Consider the following 12,818-nt stretch of genomic DNA (forward strand, 5'->3'; position numbering starts at 1 on the left):
CCAGTGCTGACCTAAATTGCAGTTTTCTAAATTCCTGGTGTTCTCAGAAAGCCTTGAAAAACATCCCGAGGTTTTCAGCATTGATCAATCTTGGACTTTTTATTTGTTTCATATAGTCTGTTGTATGTATCACTCTAGGAAAATTAGATTGGAAATGAGCTGAAGGATAGCAAACAGTCTTACTGGAGATCCTGAGTACTAGGCTGCAGTCTTTGGAGCACCTCTTTTACGTAGACAGATTTGGGGCTGTTCAGCCTGAAGAAGAGAAGGCTGGGGACACCTTAGAGAAGCCTTGTCGTGCCTGAAAGGGGCTATGTGAGAGCTGGAAAGGGACTTTGTAAGCAAAGGTATGTAGTGATAGGTTGACGGGTAATGGTTTTAAACTGAAAGAACACAGATTGAGATTAGACATTAGCAAGAAACTCTTCACCACAAGGGTGGTGAGGCACTGGAACAGGTTGCGCTGTTGAGGTTTCAACCTTGGAAGTGCTAAAAACCAGGTTGGATGGGGACTTAAGCAACCTGATCTAGTAGGAGGTGTCCCTGCCTGTGGCAGGAGATTAAAACTACATAATCTTCAAGGTCCCTTCCAACCTAAACCACTTTGGATCCTGTGAATGGCCATGTTGGCGTTAGGTCAACAGTTGTACTCAATCTTGGAGTCTTTCCTAATCAAAGCAATTATTTGATTCTGTGAATTGATATATAATACAGTATAGAGGAGTGGGATATTTAGTGTGGTATTTCAGGTTACTTGATCTATTTCGACTTCCCAGGTTTATCTTGTACTTTCAGCTTTTCCAACCTGTAACACTGGTATGATCAATAGATCTTGAGGAGCTTGCGCAGATTTCTCGAGTTCCAAAGGAAATTTCAGTTATTAGTGTGTGTTGCCTTATTATGATAAGGAGTCTTTGACTTCTGTGTGTATTTATTCCCTATTGTGTACTTGAAGCAAGAAATACTGTATCAACTGCTTTTCCTTAAAATGCTGTTAATTAATCTGCTTCTCTGCTAAACAAGCAACTACTAGATTTTATTTTAAAATCTCTACTTAGCCCGAGATTCCTGCTACTTGTACTAGTCTTGTGTTTATCAGTGTAAAACTCTTTGTGTCACTGCTTTCCTTTTGTTCATTTTTAAAGAGTTAAAAATACATCAATGCTTGTCAGTACAGTAGTCAGAAGAAATCTTCAAAGGAGGAGTATGGAACTATGCATGATACTGCAGTCCTCAGTACTTCAACTTCTCATTATGGCACAAGGAGGTTTAAGCATACATTATGAGTGTTGGTCTCTAGCAAACACTTCAAGAACAGGTAATGAACAAGGGAGGGCACCCAACAGTAGCACTTGCAATTTTCAAACAAAATCAGTCAAATCTGTATGACTGTAGCTAAAGTGATTGTGACAAATGCTGCCAAAGAGATCAGCTGTTCAGACTGATCACTGTCTTTCATGGGAAATCCCCAAGATTTGCATGGGGAACTTTAGAACAAGACTTTAGGAGTCTTGCTCCTGACATACAAGTTCCTTACTGTGAGGGTGGTGTGACACTAGAATGGGTTGCCCAGACAAGCTGTGGCCATCTCATGCCTGGAAATGTTCAAGACCGAGCTGGATGAGGCTTTGAGCAACTCGATTTAGTAAGTAGTGTCCCTGCCCATAGCAAGGGGTCAGAACTAGATAATGCTTAAGGTTCCTTCCAAATCAAGCCATTCTATGATGCTATGATAGTCCAAAATGCATTGAAGTACAACTAAAACCACATCTATCATTTCTTCCTCCCCCCCAGACTGTTCTCTAAATGGACACATAGCTATGGATCTGGAAAACGCACCAAAACTACTAGCTTTGCAAAGCATGAAAAAGAGCAGTGCATCTACAGCCCAGCCCAGTCGCAAGTCTCCAATGAAATGAAAGTGAGATGCTGAGCAAAACCAGAAACTGAGTTTGTTGCAGACAAATTCTGTTTCTGAGTAAGAAAACTCAGAAATTTGTTACCCAATTCAGGAGTTAGTCTGAGCTTTAGAACGGATACTAACTGGTAGCCTTATGGCAGACTAAATAAACACTTCTTGCGCTAGAGAGCCATTGTAAAGAAGAAATCACTTGCAAATCTTGCCTTCCTATGTGCAAGTGGTACTATGCTAAAGGCCTTGGAACTTTCTGAAAACACTTGGAGCTAATAAGTCTACACTTGATGAGAAAAGAGATGACCGTGTAGTATGTCTTACCCACATAGGCTGAAAAACTCTTTTGAGGAGGAAGAATGCTTAATTTTTGGAGACACCTGTAGCTTTCAAGGTGCACATGGCAAAGAAGAGCCTTCCTTTCTACCAAGAGAGGGACATTGTAGCCAGGTGGGGGTTGGCCTCTTCTCCCAGGTAACCAGCAATAGAACAAGGGGACACAGTCTCAAGTTGTGCCAGGGTAGGTCTAGGCTGGATGTTAGGAAGAAGTTTTTCACAGAGAGAGTGATTTCCCATTGGAATGGGCTGCCCAGGGAGGTGGTGGAGGCACCGTCCCTGGGGGTCTTCAAGAAAAGACTGGATGAGGCACTCAGTGCCATGGTCTAGTTGATTGGCTAGGGCTGGGTGATAGGTTGGACTCGATGATCTTGGAGGTCTCTTCCAACCTGGTTGATTCTATGATTCTATGATTCTATGACTGTGTTGATACTATATAATGATTTGTGTCCAACTGGAGAACAGCAGGCATGGAGGGTTACCTGCATTGAGATGTGCCTGCTGGCCAAGCAAGGTATGTTTGACCAAGTGAGAGGGACATTTTGACAATAGGCTTTCAAGTTCCTGATGTTAAGTACTTCAGTTACAGTCCCTCACCTAATGAGTTTGTGATGGGACGCAGAGATACAGCTAAAACTTCTGATAAAAGGGAGAAAAGAATTCCTTACTCTGATGTATGCACTTAGTAGCATTGGCAATAATGCCATTCCTTTCTCTTCAGCAGGTGAGTGTTGTTTTATAATAGCTAATTTAGATTGTTTTCTGGATTTTACAATTGAAAGGTTGAATCTCTGGCATTCCTCCTTGTTACATCAAAGGATTTACAGATTTGTTTAGCTTCTGTTTGTCCTAACACTACTGTATGTATTGTACTTTGATGTAGTTGTTTCTAGGATTCTATTCTGGAACGCACAATATATGCATGAGAGACTCATCTCCATGGCTGCATCTTTCAAATTAAGACAATGGTTAGTGTAACAGTTACTGGACATTAGAAACATTCTGCATTGAAGTTGTGCTGCTTTAGGTTTGAGTAAGTCAGAACATTTTTCTCACTGACTGTCTCCACAAGGTGTGGATTTTGTCAGTTGCGGTGTCTTGGTGCAAGCAGGTTACTAAACATCCCTTTGTCAGAGGTCACATTTGTGTCTCAGGTGAGCATTTTGAGGACAGAATGTAAAATAGTCCTTTTATATTCTAACATAGCATCATTAAGATTGGAAAAGACAAGATCATCAAGTCCCAACTGTCAACCCAACAGTCTCCTAGAAATAGAGATAGTTTGGAAGTTTAGGTTGATTAGGTTTTGTTTTGATTTTGGTGCATGGTAAAATTTGTAAGAATTAGAGGTACATCTAGGCAAAAAGGGAGGGAAGAAACTCGTAGACATGAGAAGTGAACACAATTCCAAGAAATTGGAGTAGCTTAAAGCTACTTTGGCAGTGTTACTAATAATATATTTTCATTGAGTTTCTATAAAAGCACCTGCAATATATCTGCATTCATGAAGCTTTCGTGTGTACAGCTCTGTATACATTAACACTAAATGTACACTACATATCTACAGCTGCATGCAGAAAAAAGGGCTGCTGCTGCTGCTGCCAATGCAGGCAATCGTGTACTGACTCAGCCCTTGGAAAATAAGCTACAGCTGTTGTGTTTTGTTCTGTGGCAACAAAATCAGTATTTGCGGACTGTATGCTGCTGTGAATAATTCACAGCTGATGCACACATTTCACTAGGATGACTTCCAGTGAGGGGGCACCCTTTATCTATTGCCAACATTTGTGAGATAAAACCAGGTACTGCAAGTACTCTAAAAGGGAAATACCTCAGCCAACAGAGGACTTCTTTTAGTCTCGTGCATTTTCATGTATGAAACACAAAATCCACTGCTTTGCTGTGCAGTTGACTGTCATTGGTGTAACAAAGAAGCTTACCTTTATCCTTCCATGCACATTGGGCTTACTGCCAACCGAGTAAGAAGCCTGGCACATCTTTTATAGTCTGTCATGAAAGAAAAAAAGAGCATGACTAGGTTACTAAAATAATGTTTGTTTTTAAATATCAAAACTTCTAAGTGTGCAAATTGTTGCAAGAATGAAGTTCAATCAACACCTTCATTTTCAACACTACGGAAATCAGCTCCTTGGTCTTTAGACATCACTCAATGTCTTTGGTTGGAAAAGCCCCACTTCCCTTAGCTGCCCCTCAAAAACCTGTTCTCCAGACCCTTCACCATGTAACAGGAGCACGTGAGAACTGCTTAACTGAAAGCCATATCTGATAGCACATGTTGCTGTGTAACAGACTTCTGCATGTTTATCTATAGACAAATAGCACCAATGTGCTTGGAGGCTCTCCAAGTGTATGTACGTATGCAAATGTGCTTCAGTGTGGGATCTAAACATGTAACTGTAGTATTTCCATACTAGAGGAAGCTTAAATAGTGCTCGTCCATCTTTGAAATGCAACCCTCAGTAAGCAAGTCTATCCACTTAAGTAGTACAACTCCAATAAATGGTCTCCCTAGAAAAAATGTTACATGAGGAAAATAACATCGCCTAGTCACAGGAGTGTTAAGTCCAGTCCACATAAGTGACACATCACACAAATTCACTCCTAACTATAAAGTTTCATCTTAAAACTAGTAATTTTTTTTTTCACAGTAGCTCTATTAGGAGTAGTTTTTATTTTAGGTACCACCTTCTTTTTAGTGTGTTCATAAGGGGCAGAACCAATCCAAAACTAAAAAAAAAATCTTTTATCTCTAACTTGGCAAATTGAAAGCAAATATTGTGGAAATTGGTTATGGACAGACAGCAGAGTAAATTGCTTTTTAGGTAATGATACTGCTAGAAGGTATGCCAATAAAATGCTTTTGTCCCGGCTACCATTATATTGCAGCATCACAGACACTTTGAATTTGTTGTTTGACCTTTGAATTTCTACATGGAACACACAGTATTACCTGAAACCAGGATATCTTCAAAAAGTAGCATCACATTGTATGTGAAGAACTAAAACAGGTTGTTTAGCTCATTTTCCTAGAAGAAAGTCACTTGAAGGAGAGACACTGGTCAGTCCAGTCTGGTGACTGATGTTGATTTTCGTTAGGCATTATTGCATTAATGAGTAACTACATCTGATGTTTCCTAGAGATGCAGTGTTAACAATTCCTAACTCACAGCATAGATATGCTGTAATTGCCATTCCTACAAATTACTCTCAATTATCCAGACATTATACTGGTAGGTATGTCACCTGTCAGGAGGAAAAGGCTAATTCAGACTTTAATACCAACTCAAGTTTGTAGCATCACAGCTGGGAGCACCCTTTAGTGCTGAGTTAAATGATATGTGTGCCATGTTGTGAAAAAAGCAATATGATCATTTGTTTGTCCAAAACAGTAGTTACAAGCAACTTCCATCCATGCAAATGGATTGTGATCTTCTTAACCACTGTCTTTAAATTCTTACCTTTCCAAGGTATTCCTAATCTGAAGCCTCATTAACAGGGGAAAAGGTCTGTAATTCTTACCAAATATGCCTTTAAAATATATTGGCCTGGAATATTTGTTAATACTTGAAACTTGGAATCTGTAAGTCTTGTTTCTATTCCCAGCTTTGCTACTGACCCAACTGGTTGACCTCAGACAAATAAAATAAAGTGTGCTTTCATTCTAAAAACTCTGTACTAAAATAGCATCTGCTTACTCAACAGGTCCACCTCACTATGAACCTGGATTCACATCAACTGATAGCTGTCAGTGTTTGATTTGTTTTAATTCTTTGTGCTGATGAGAGAATATTAGCTGCGTTTGCTTATTTGTTTCCATCCCCTCTTTTGTGTGTAATTATTTCATTATTTTGCTGGGCTTTAGGAAATCATGCTGTTGTAATTCACTGACAACAAGGGCTGCAAATATTCCCTGTCAACTTCATTGGTGGATTGGTAGTTGAATAGTCAGAATAGAAAATGTCAACATTTATGTTCGACATAAATCATCAATTAAAAGGAAATAACCCCACGTGGATTTCTGATCCTTTCTTTCATTTACAGTATTAGAAATCAAATACGAGAGGTCTGTGAGAGAAGTTGTGTTTCTGTGGCAAGCAAACAGCTTTGGGTTGGAACCAGAGAGGCACATACATCAGCACCTAAGTAAGCAAGGTATATGGCCATTCTAAACAATTGCTGTTTCATGGAAGCCCATGGAAGTTTTGGCACTTACATGCTGGGATGGTGCAGTCCCTTGTATTGTGGTAAAGTCGATGAAAATGTTTACTACATTTGGGGCTAAAGTAGAGTGGGCCTGAAATATAAAGAAAACAATAAGTAATAAATTAGCACAGTTCACAGGAAGAGCAGTGCAGTTCATGGTATGTGCATGAAATGAAGGATACCAACGCAAAATCAAGACATACCTGTTAAATGCTTTAAGAACTTGTCTTTCATCCTCAGATCTCTGGGAACTATTTCTGTTGGACAGAATAAAGAATAGTCACTGCTGCGCTGGAGCTAAGCTTGCCAAGCATAGCATGAGGACAGAGAATAAACTCTGTCCAGCAAACATCACCTCTATGTCTTGACAGATGCACAAAAGTCAGAAGTCCTTTGCATACAGCAGGCCACACTGCAAGCATTAGTTTTACATAAGAAGCCACTGTGAAATGCACTGTGGTGATGGGATGAGTTGCCTGTTAGGTGTGCAGTCATTAAGGGTGATGATGATTAACTAAGAGTGAGATTTTAGCTCTCTATGAATTCCATTATCAAGGTTACTGAGATTAAGTTCTTTCAGGAATTTTAGTTTGCGCTTGCTCTGAAACAGTACACTCAGTAGCAAAGATCCAGAGTTACACTGAAGTTTGAGTTTGTCTCTTACTTCTCTTATGCAAATATATCTGCTCTTTTGCCAGACATATGTTTGTACAAGCACTATCCTTCTGTAATCATGAAACTGGATGGACCTACTTACAGGAATCTTTTTTTTTTTTCCCTTTCCCTTTAGCAGTAAATAAAATTCACAGGAAATGAGCCCAAGCAAATTGCTCTCTTCTGGCTCCCTGTGTTTGTGGTTTACCGCCTTGTGTTTTGTGTTCAGCAGATGGCAAAAATGAAACTGGTTTACTGAAATCCATTTTAGCCCTAACTCTTGCTGGTGTCTTCCTGATTTACAGCTATCTTTGATTGCTTTCCGTTATGAACTCTATGCTGATAGCTTAGTGCTGATTGTGTATGATACACTACATGGTGCTTTATTTATTTGACCATAACTGCCTAAGCAGCCTTTTTCATTCCCCTGGCACCTCTTATCAGATATAAAGCAGAGAGCATTTCCATTCAGATCTGATTCACTTGTGAGGTTAGACACTTCTCGAAAGTCATTCTTCATTTACTTCTAACTTTAGTCAGTGTAAGTAAAATTGACCTTATCAAATTTGACCTAATTATGTCATGAAGAGCATTAAAAACACACATGCTTCACTCAGAAATTTCCCATGGGACAGGCTCGCTGAGAAAGTGATGCCAAAACTGAAATGAAAGACTCTAAGCAGTAGTTCCTTTTCAGAGTTGCTGGGAATAAATCCATTATAGTAACAGAATGAAAAATCCAGCTTTGGAGTCAGTAACGCCACTACCAACTAATCCCCACTGAAGCAGGTTTATTATGTACATAGAAAACTGTTCAGCGCAAACCTGATGCTTCACACCAGAGTGCTGATTTAAGGTGGCCAAAAGCCACGCCCACACACTGTGCTAAAATGTAGAGTTGTGCAGATCAGGGTTCCCAGTCCACTCTGGCCTCTAACTTTTCAACACTCAAAAAACGAAATGTTCTCACTCTACCGATCTTCAGTGCAACAGAATTGTCTGTCTCTGTATATTGATTAATCATCCAGATGAAGAAGTAACATTTTCATGACAACCAACAACAAATGCAAATTATGAGGATTTATGAATATGAAAGAGAATGAAGAAAAAGTAGAATGAAGCTTTATGAGACCAATAAAAGTAAAATAAATAGCACACTAGTGACATGAAAACTACTTTTGAAAAAAAGATGAATAGATGTCTGCTGTTAAATACTGAGAAAGTCACTTTCAGTAGGAGTACAGTGAGCATCAGTAATGCTGCAGGGGTTTGGGAGTGACAGTGAACAGTAAATTAGATGTGGCATCAGGAGAAGCCAAATCAACTTTCAACTGGATATGCAGAAGTACATCATGAAACTGAGCAGTGACTATCAGTCACTATGTAGCTTGGTACAGCTTCTTCCAGATGGCTCTTCACAACCCAGGACATCTTAAAAAGGCAACCCAGGTTTTCACTGAAGGTTACAGAAGAGCCACCAGATGAGTAGGATGACTGTAGGAATGTCCCAAAGTGGTCATCGTTTGTACAGTTAGAGAGGAGCACTAGGTCTCAATGTCCTAGTATTTCAAAGGTACTGCCTTCAGAGCACAAGAAGAGCTAACCAGCAGAGTGAAAGGTTTGCTGAGGCTGGGCTGCAGGAAAGACTTCTAGATGTGAGCTCTACAAAGACATGCTACACAAATTCTTGCTAGGGTCATTGCCAAGAAACAAACTAAGCACGTTTCTTAAAAAGTGGTAAGCTTCCGGGGGACAAAAATGTTTCCATTCCTTACTTCTTTGATCTCAGCCCACTCCAGTCTCTTCCCTTTTTGATGGGTTTTGCTCAAAGCCAACACACAGGGAGTTGGACTTCCAGTTGAGTACATTATCCAGAGAGACTCTGAGATGGGAATGGAGTTTTTCTATTCCAAATCTGCCATCTGCGTCTGATAACAAAAGCAATCTGCAGGTATTTTGAGTGGTGAATCCTTCATTAAAATTAGTAACCTGATATGATGTCTCATTCACCCAGGCACTACAGAGAGAAAGAAAAAAAGAATCTCCTAGGTCATAGACTCTGACTTACCCACTCTCTGCTCATCCTGGTATCCTCCATAGTCTGGCACTTCTCTTCGATCTAAGTTATAGTCATGCTTGGAAAAGTACTGCAGCCCACTGTCCTTCTCCAGGTGGTACCTTTTCAGTTCCTGAATGATCTCCATGATCAGATTTAGGAGACTTTGCCTGTCCTTCAAATCTGCAGAGTCAGTTTTCTCTTTGCAATATCCTGCCGAGAGCATTAAGAGCAGCAGCCCCAGCAGCCCATAAGACCTCAGTCCACTCATCGCAGTCTGACCAGCGGTGTGCAGGAGCAGCTGGAAAGAAAGTATCCCTTCCTGTGAGAAGCCTCCTATTTTCACTGGAAGAGAAGAAGGGCGGTGGGTCGGAGGTGGGGACGCTCATGAGGGTGAAATCGGAAACATGACAGGAGGAGGGAAGCGCGGAGACCGTTTCGCAGGTGACAGAAGGCAGGAGCCCAGCAGCTCCGTCAGCCCCGCAGCTCCCAGAGCCCGCCCCACTGAAGCCGGCCCCCGGGGAAGAGCCGCCCCACCGTCTACCTACCCGGCAGCTTGCGCTTGCTGGAGTCCCGCGGGAGGGCCGCGGCGGGACACTTGGCCCCTGCGCCCGGGCGGAGCAGATTCGCCGCCTCGACGGGCTAGCAATACGCGACGGGGGAGCGGAGAAGCGCGGGCAAGGGGTGAAAACTTTCCCTGAAGTTTTGTTTGTTTGGGTTTTTTTTTCGTTTGGCTTTTTTTTTTTTTTTTTTTTTTCCTGCTGAAGAGCTGCGGCGGCTGCGCATGGAGTTAGTCCCCCCAGCCCGGGTTGCGGGGCTGCGGGCGGGATGGGCGGTGCGCGGCTGGAGAGCAGCGCACGGTAACGCCAGCCCTGCCTTTCTTTCTCTGTTCTCCCCAACTCAGCTCGGGAAAGGAGCGCGGGCGGCGATGTCCACACAGCAGGGGCAACCAGCCGTGGCGGAGGACGCAGCCTCATCTTCGGGGCCACTCGCCTTCAGACGGCTGGGTGCCCCCCTGTGCCGGCGTGCCGGGGGTGACCGGCTCACGCACATGGATGTGCGTGGCGGCTCTTCCATGCCAACTTCCGTGGGAGTCCCGCGTCCTGTCACCTTCGTGGGTCCACAGTGCCACTGGCCCCACCGCATGCAGCGCTCCTGCTCAGCGAGGCGTGAGGCACAGGGTCGTAGGGAAGAGGCAGGGAGGAAGAAGACTTGTCAGTGCTTCCCGGCCGCTTTACCTGTGTCTCTGTCCCGGCAGTGTCTTCCCCACGGGAGCCTCTCCCCGGCTCTCCTCAGACGGCAGCGTGCGGCGAGGAGTCCAAGTTTTCCGCGGCTGGCCTGCCCGCCCCTCTCCCGTCCCTACACTCCCGCCGTATCCACAAACTACTCCATCGCCGTCAGCCCCAGCGCAGCCGCTTATATAGGCTATAGGATGGACATGAGACGGCAGATAGTATCGACTTGGAAGTGGGTGGAAAACAATAAAAGTCCACTTGGCAACCTCGGGAGCGTCGCTGCTTGCACAAGTCCCCCCTTTCCCGCCCTCCTTTCCTTCCCTTCCTCCCTGATTACCCCCCCCCCCCCCCACCCCCCCCCGGTGTCCCTCCCCCTCGCTCGGCTCTCCCGGGTAGGGCTCAGTCACTCCTTCGCCTCTCTCCGACGTAAGGAGACGGTCCCAAGTGTGTGCATGGAGTGGGAGGGGGCGGCGGCGGGAAGATGGGGACTAAAGGGATAAGGGGGCGCGCCTCGCCCCAGCCTTTAATTAGAAACTCGCTGAGGAGCCTCTGAAATATTCATGGCCCTGGCACGGCTCCCCGTCAGGCGGGTCCGCTGCCCCGCGGCCGCAGCCACCGCACTCTCCGCCGTCCCCCACGGGGGGCCGCGAGGTGGGGGGGGGCGGGGAAGCCGCCTGTTTACCGGGAACTCCGGGTCTGGCTGCGGCGGGGAAGGGGAGGGAGGTGTTGGGGCGGGGGCGAACTACCGGGGAAGAGGAAGGCTATTTCTGCTCTCTCCGAGCGGGAAGCCGGCGGAGAGGTGGCTGGAGCGGGGTCTGGGTGGAAGAGGCGGGCGTGTCGCCTTTCTCGCCGATTCTGGGCAAGGGCAGTCCCGGGTGGCAAGGCAGCTTCCTGGGCTCGCGGCGCTGCCTGGAAGCGCTCCCGGCGAGGCCGCGCGGGATGAGGAGAACAGAGAAGGCAGCGCCGCTGGCAGGGGACCCCGCTGGCAGGGGAGCCCCGCCGGCTCCCTCGGCGGAGGGTGACAGCCCGAGCGAGGGGTGGAGGCGGCGTGAAGAGACGCTGGTGGACGATGAGTGGGGCAACAGCCTGCGAGCATTTTTGCTTCCCTCGAAGAGCGGGACCCCTCTTGCCGGAGCCGCCTCCCCAAAATAAATAAACACAGCATAAATAAACGCAGCCCAAATGGGCCGCCCCCCCCTGCTGAGCCCCTCGCAACGTTCAGAGCAGAGGGGCTGAAACACGATCCGGCGGAACTTTCTGTTTACTTTGATTGTGTGGATAAAACCTCTCCCTTGGCAGCTGAAACGGGGCAAGGACGGGGCTGGATCGCGTGGCGGGCGTACTTCCCAACCCGGCAAGACGACGAGCTGGGAGCGGGAAGCGCTCATGGTCCGCCCGCTGGGGCGGCAGCGGTGGCGGGCGGGAGCGCGCACGGGCAGCAGCCGGTTCGGGCGGACAGGCGCCCGCGGACAGGTAGTGCGCGCCGCCGGGCCCTCCTCAGCCAGCGGCAACAGCGACCCCCAGCGGCCGCTGCTGAGCCTGAGCCTCCGTCGCTGCCTACCTCCCTCTCTCCGCCCGCGGCCAGGCGGCGCTGCGGGGCGCGGCCCTGAGGGGTGGTTCAGCTGCGCGAGCTGTCGCCGCTTCTGGCCGGGCCTAGGCCGCGTTCTCAGAGTCGCAAAGTGGTGCGGTTGGACAGGGCCTCCGGAGATCATCTAGTCCGATCTCCACTGCTGGAGCAAGGCCATCTAGAGTAAATCACCCAGAAACACTCCCATGTGGGTTTTGAATGCCTACAGGGAAGGAGACTCCGTCACCGCTCTGGAGGGCTTCCTCTAGTGCTCAGCCGCCCCGAAAGTAAAGAGGTTCCCCCTCAGGGTTACCGGAACTTTCTGTGCTGCAGTGTGGATCCGTCTGCCCGACGCTTCTGTTATTTTCATCTATTCTAGCTAACTTACCTTTCCTTTAAAACAGCATGTGCGTGGCATGCATGTCTGCTGCTGCAGAGATCTCAGGCCATGCTCTCACGGTGAAGATAATTAAAGAAAAAAACAACAAACAAACCAGAAGAAAAATAAGCCACACGATGAAGAAAGACATCCAGGGGCAAGACTGAGCAAGAACGTGTTGTCAGGAGTCCAGAATCCCCCCTCCTCTTTGGCTCTGTGGTTTGTTTCCAGTCACCTTGAGACTTGTGGGGAAAAAATAAAATAAATGGAAGAAGCAGTTCAGCAGCAAGAAAGAACAGCTCTTTGCATGACCGTGGTTGTATTTACAAGTTAGTCATACCAAATATTGACATGTTAGGGTCACCTAATGGAGACAGGGAAGGCAGAAAATGAGCCAGGTACTATACAGCCTGGTGTTCGGTTTCTGTGATTACATTCCAAGCAGTCTTCCACCT

The 12,818-nt window shown here is 45.9% G+C and overlaps 1 protein-coding gene across 2 annotated transcripts; it reads right to left on the reverse strand.

The window, feature by feature from the left end:
- Positions 1–4,190: 4,190 nt before the first annotated feature.
- Positions 4,191–10,664, reverse strand: ALKAL2 (ALK and LTK ligand 2). 2 transcript variants are annotated; one of them, XM_064145904.1, is made up of 5 exons: positions 10,421–10,664; positions 9,195–9,483; positions 6,676–6,729; positions 6,483–6,563; positions 4,191–4,255 (listed from the first exon to the last, which is right to left on the reverse strand). In XM_064145904.1, exons 2-5 carry the CDS (start codon positions 9,451–9,453, stop codon positions 4,191–4,193), a joined length of 459 nt encoding a protein of 152 aa, XP_064001974.1. In that variant the 5' UTR covers positions 9,454–9,483; positions 10,421–10,664. The 2 variants fall into 2 exon arrangements, with proteins under 2 accessions (XP_064001974.1, XP_064001975.1); XM_064145905.1 differs by having other exon boundaries at positions 9,195–9,527.
- Between the last annotated feature and the right edge of the window lie 2,154 nt (positions 10,665–12,818).

Source organism: Pogoniulus pusillus, chromosome 7 (genome assembly GCF_015220805.1).
Source record: "Pogoniulus pusillus isolate bPogPus1 chromosome 7, bPogPus1.pri, whole genome shotgun sequence".
Classification (NCBI taxonomy): Eukaryota; Metazoa; Chordata; class Aves; order Piciformes; family Lybiidae; genus Pogoniulus; species Pogoniulus pusillus.

Bases quoted from the DNA above. Each gene is read 5' to 3' on its own strand.
- ALKAL2 (XM_064145904.1), bottom strand. From the start codon at position 9,453: ATGAGTGGACTGAGGTCTTATGGGCTGCTGGGGCTGCTGCTCTTAATG. The intron at 6,730-9,194 runs GTAAGTCAGAGT...TCTGTCCAACAG, and splicing joins CCAGGATGAGCAGAGAGTGG to AAATAGTTCCCAGAGATCTG. The intron at 4,256-6,482 runs GTAAGTGCCAAA...CTTTCATGACAG, and splicing joins GGACTGCACCATCCCAGCAT to ACTATAAAAGATGTGCCAGG.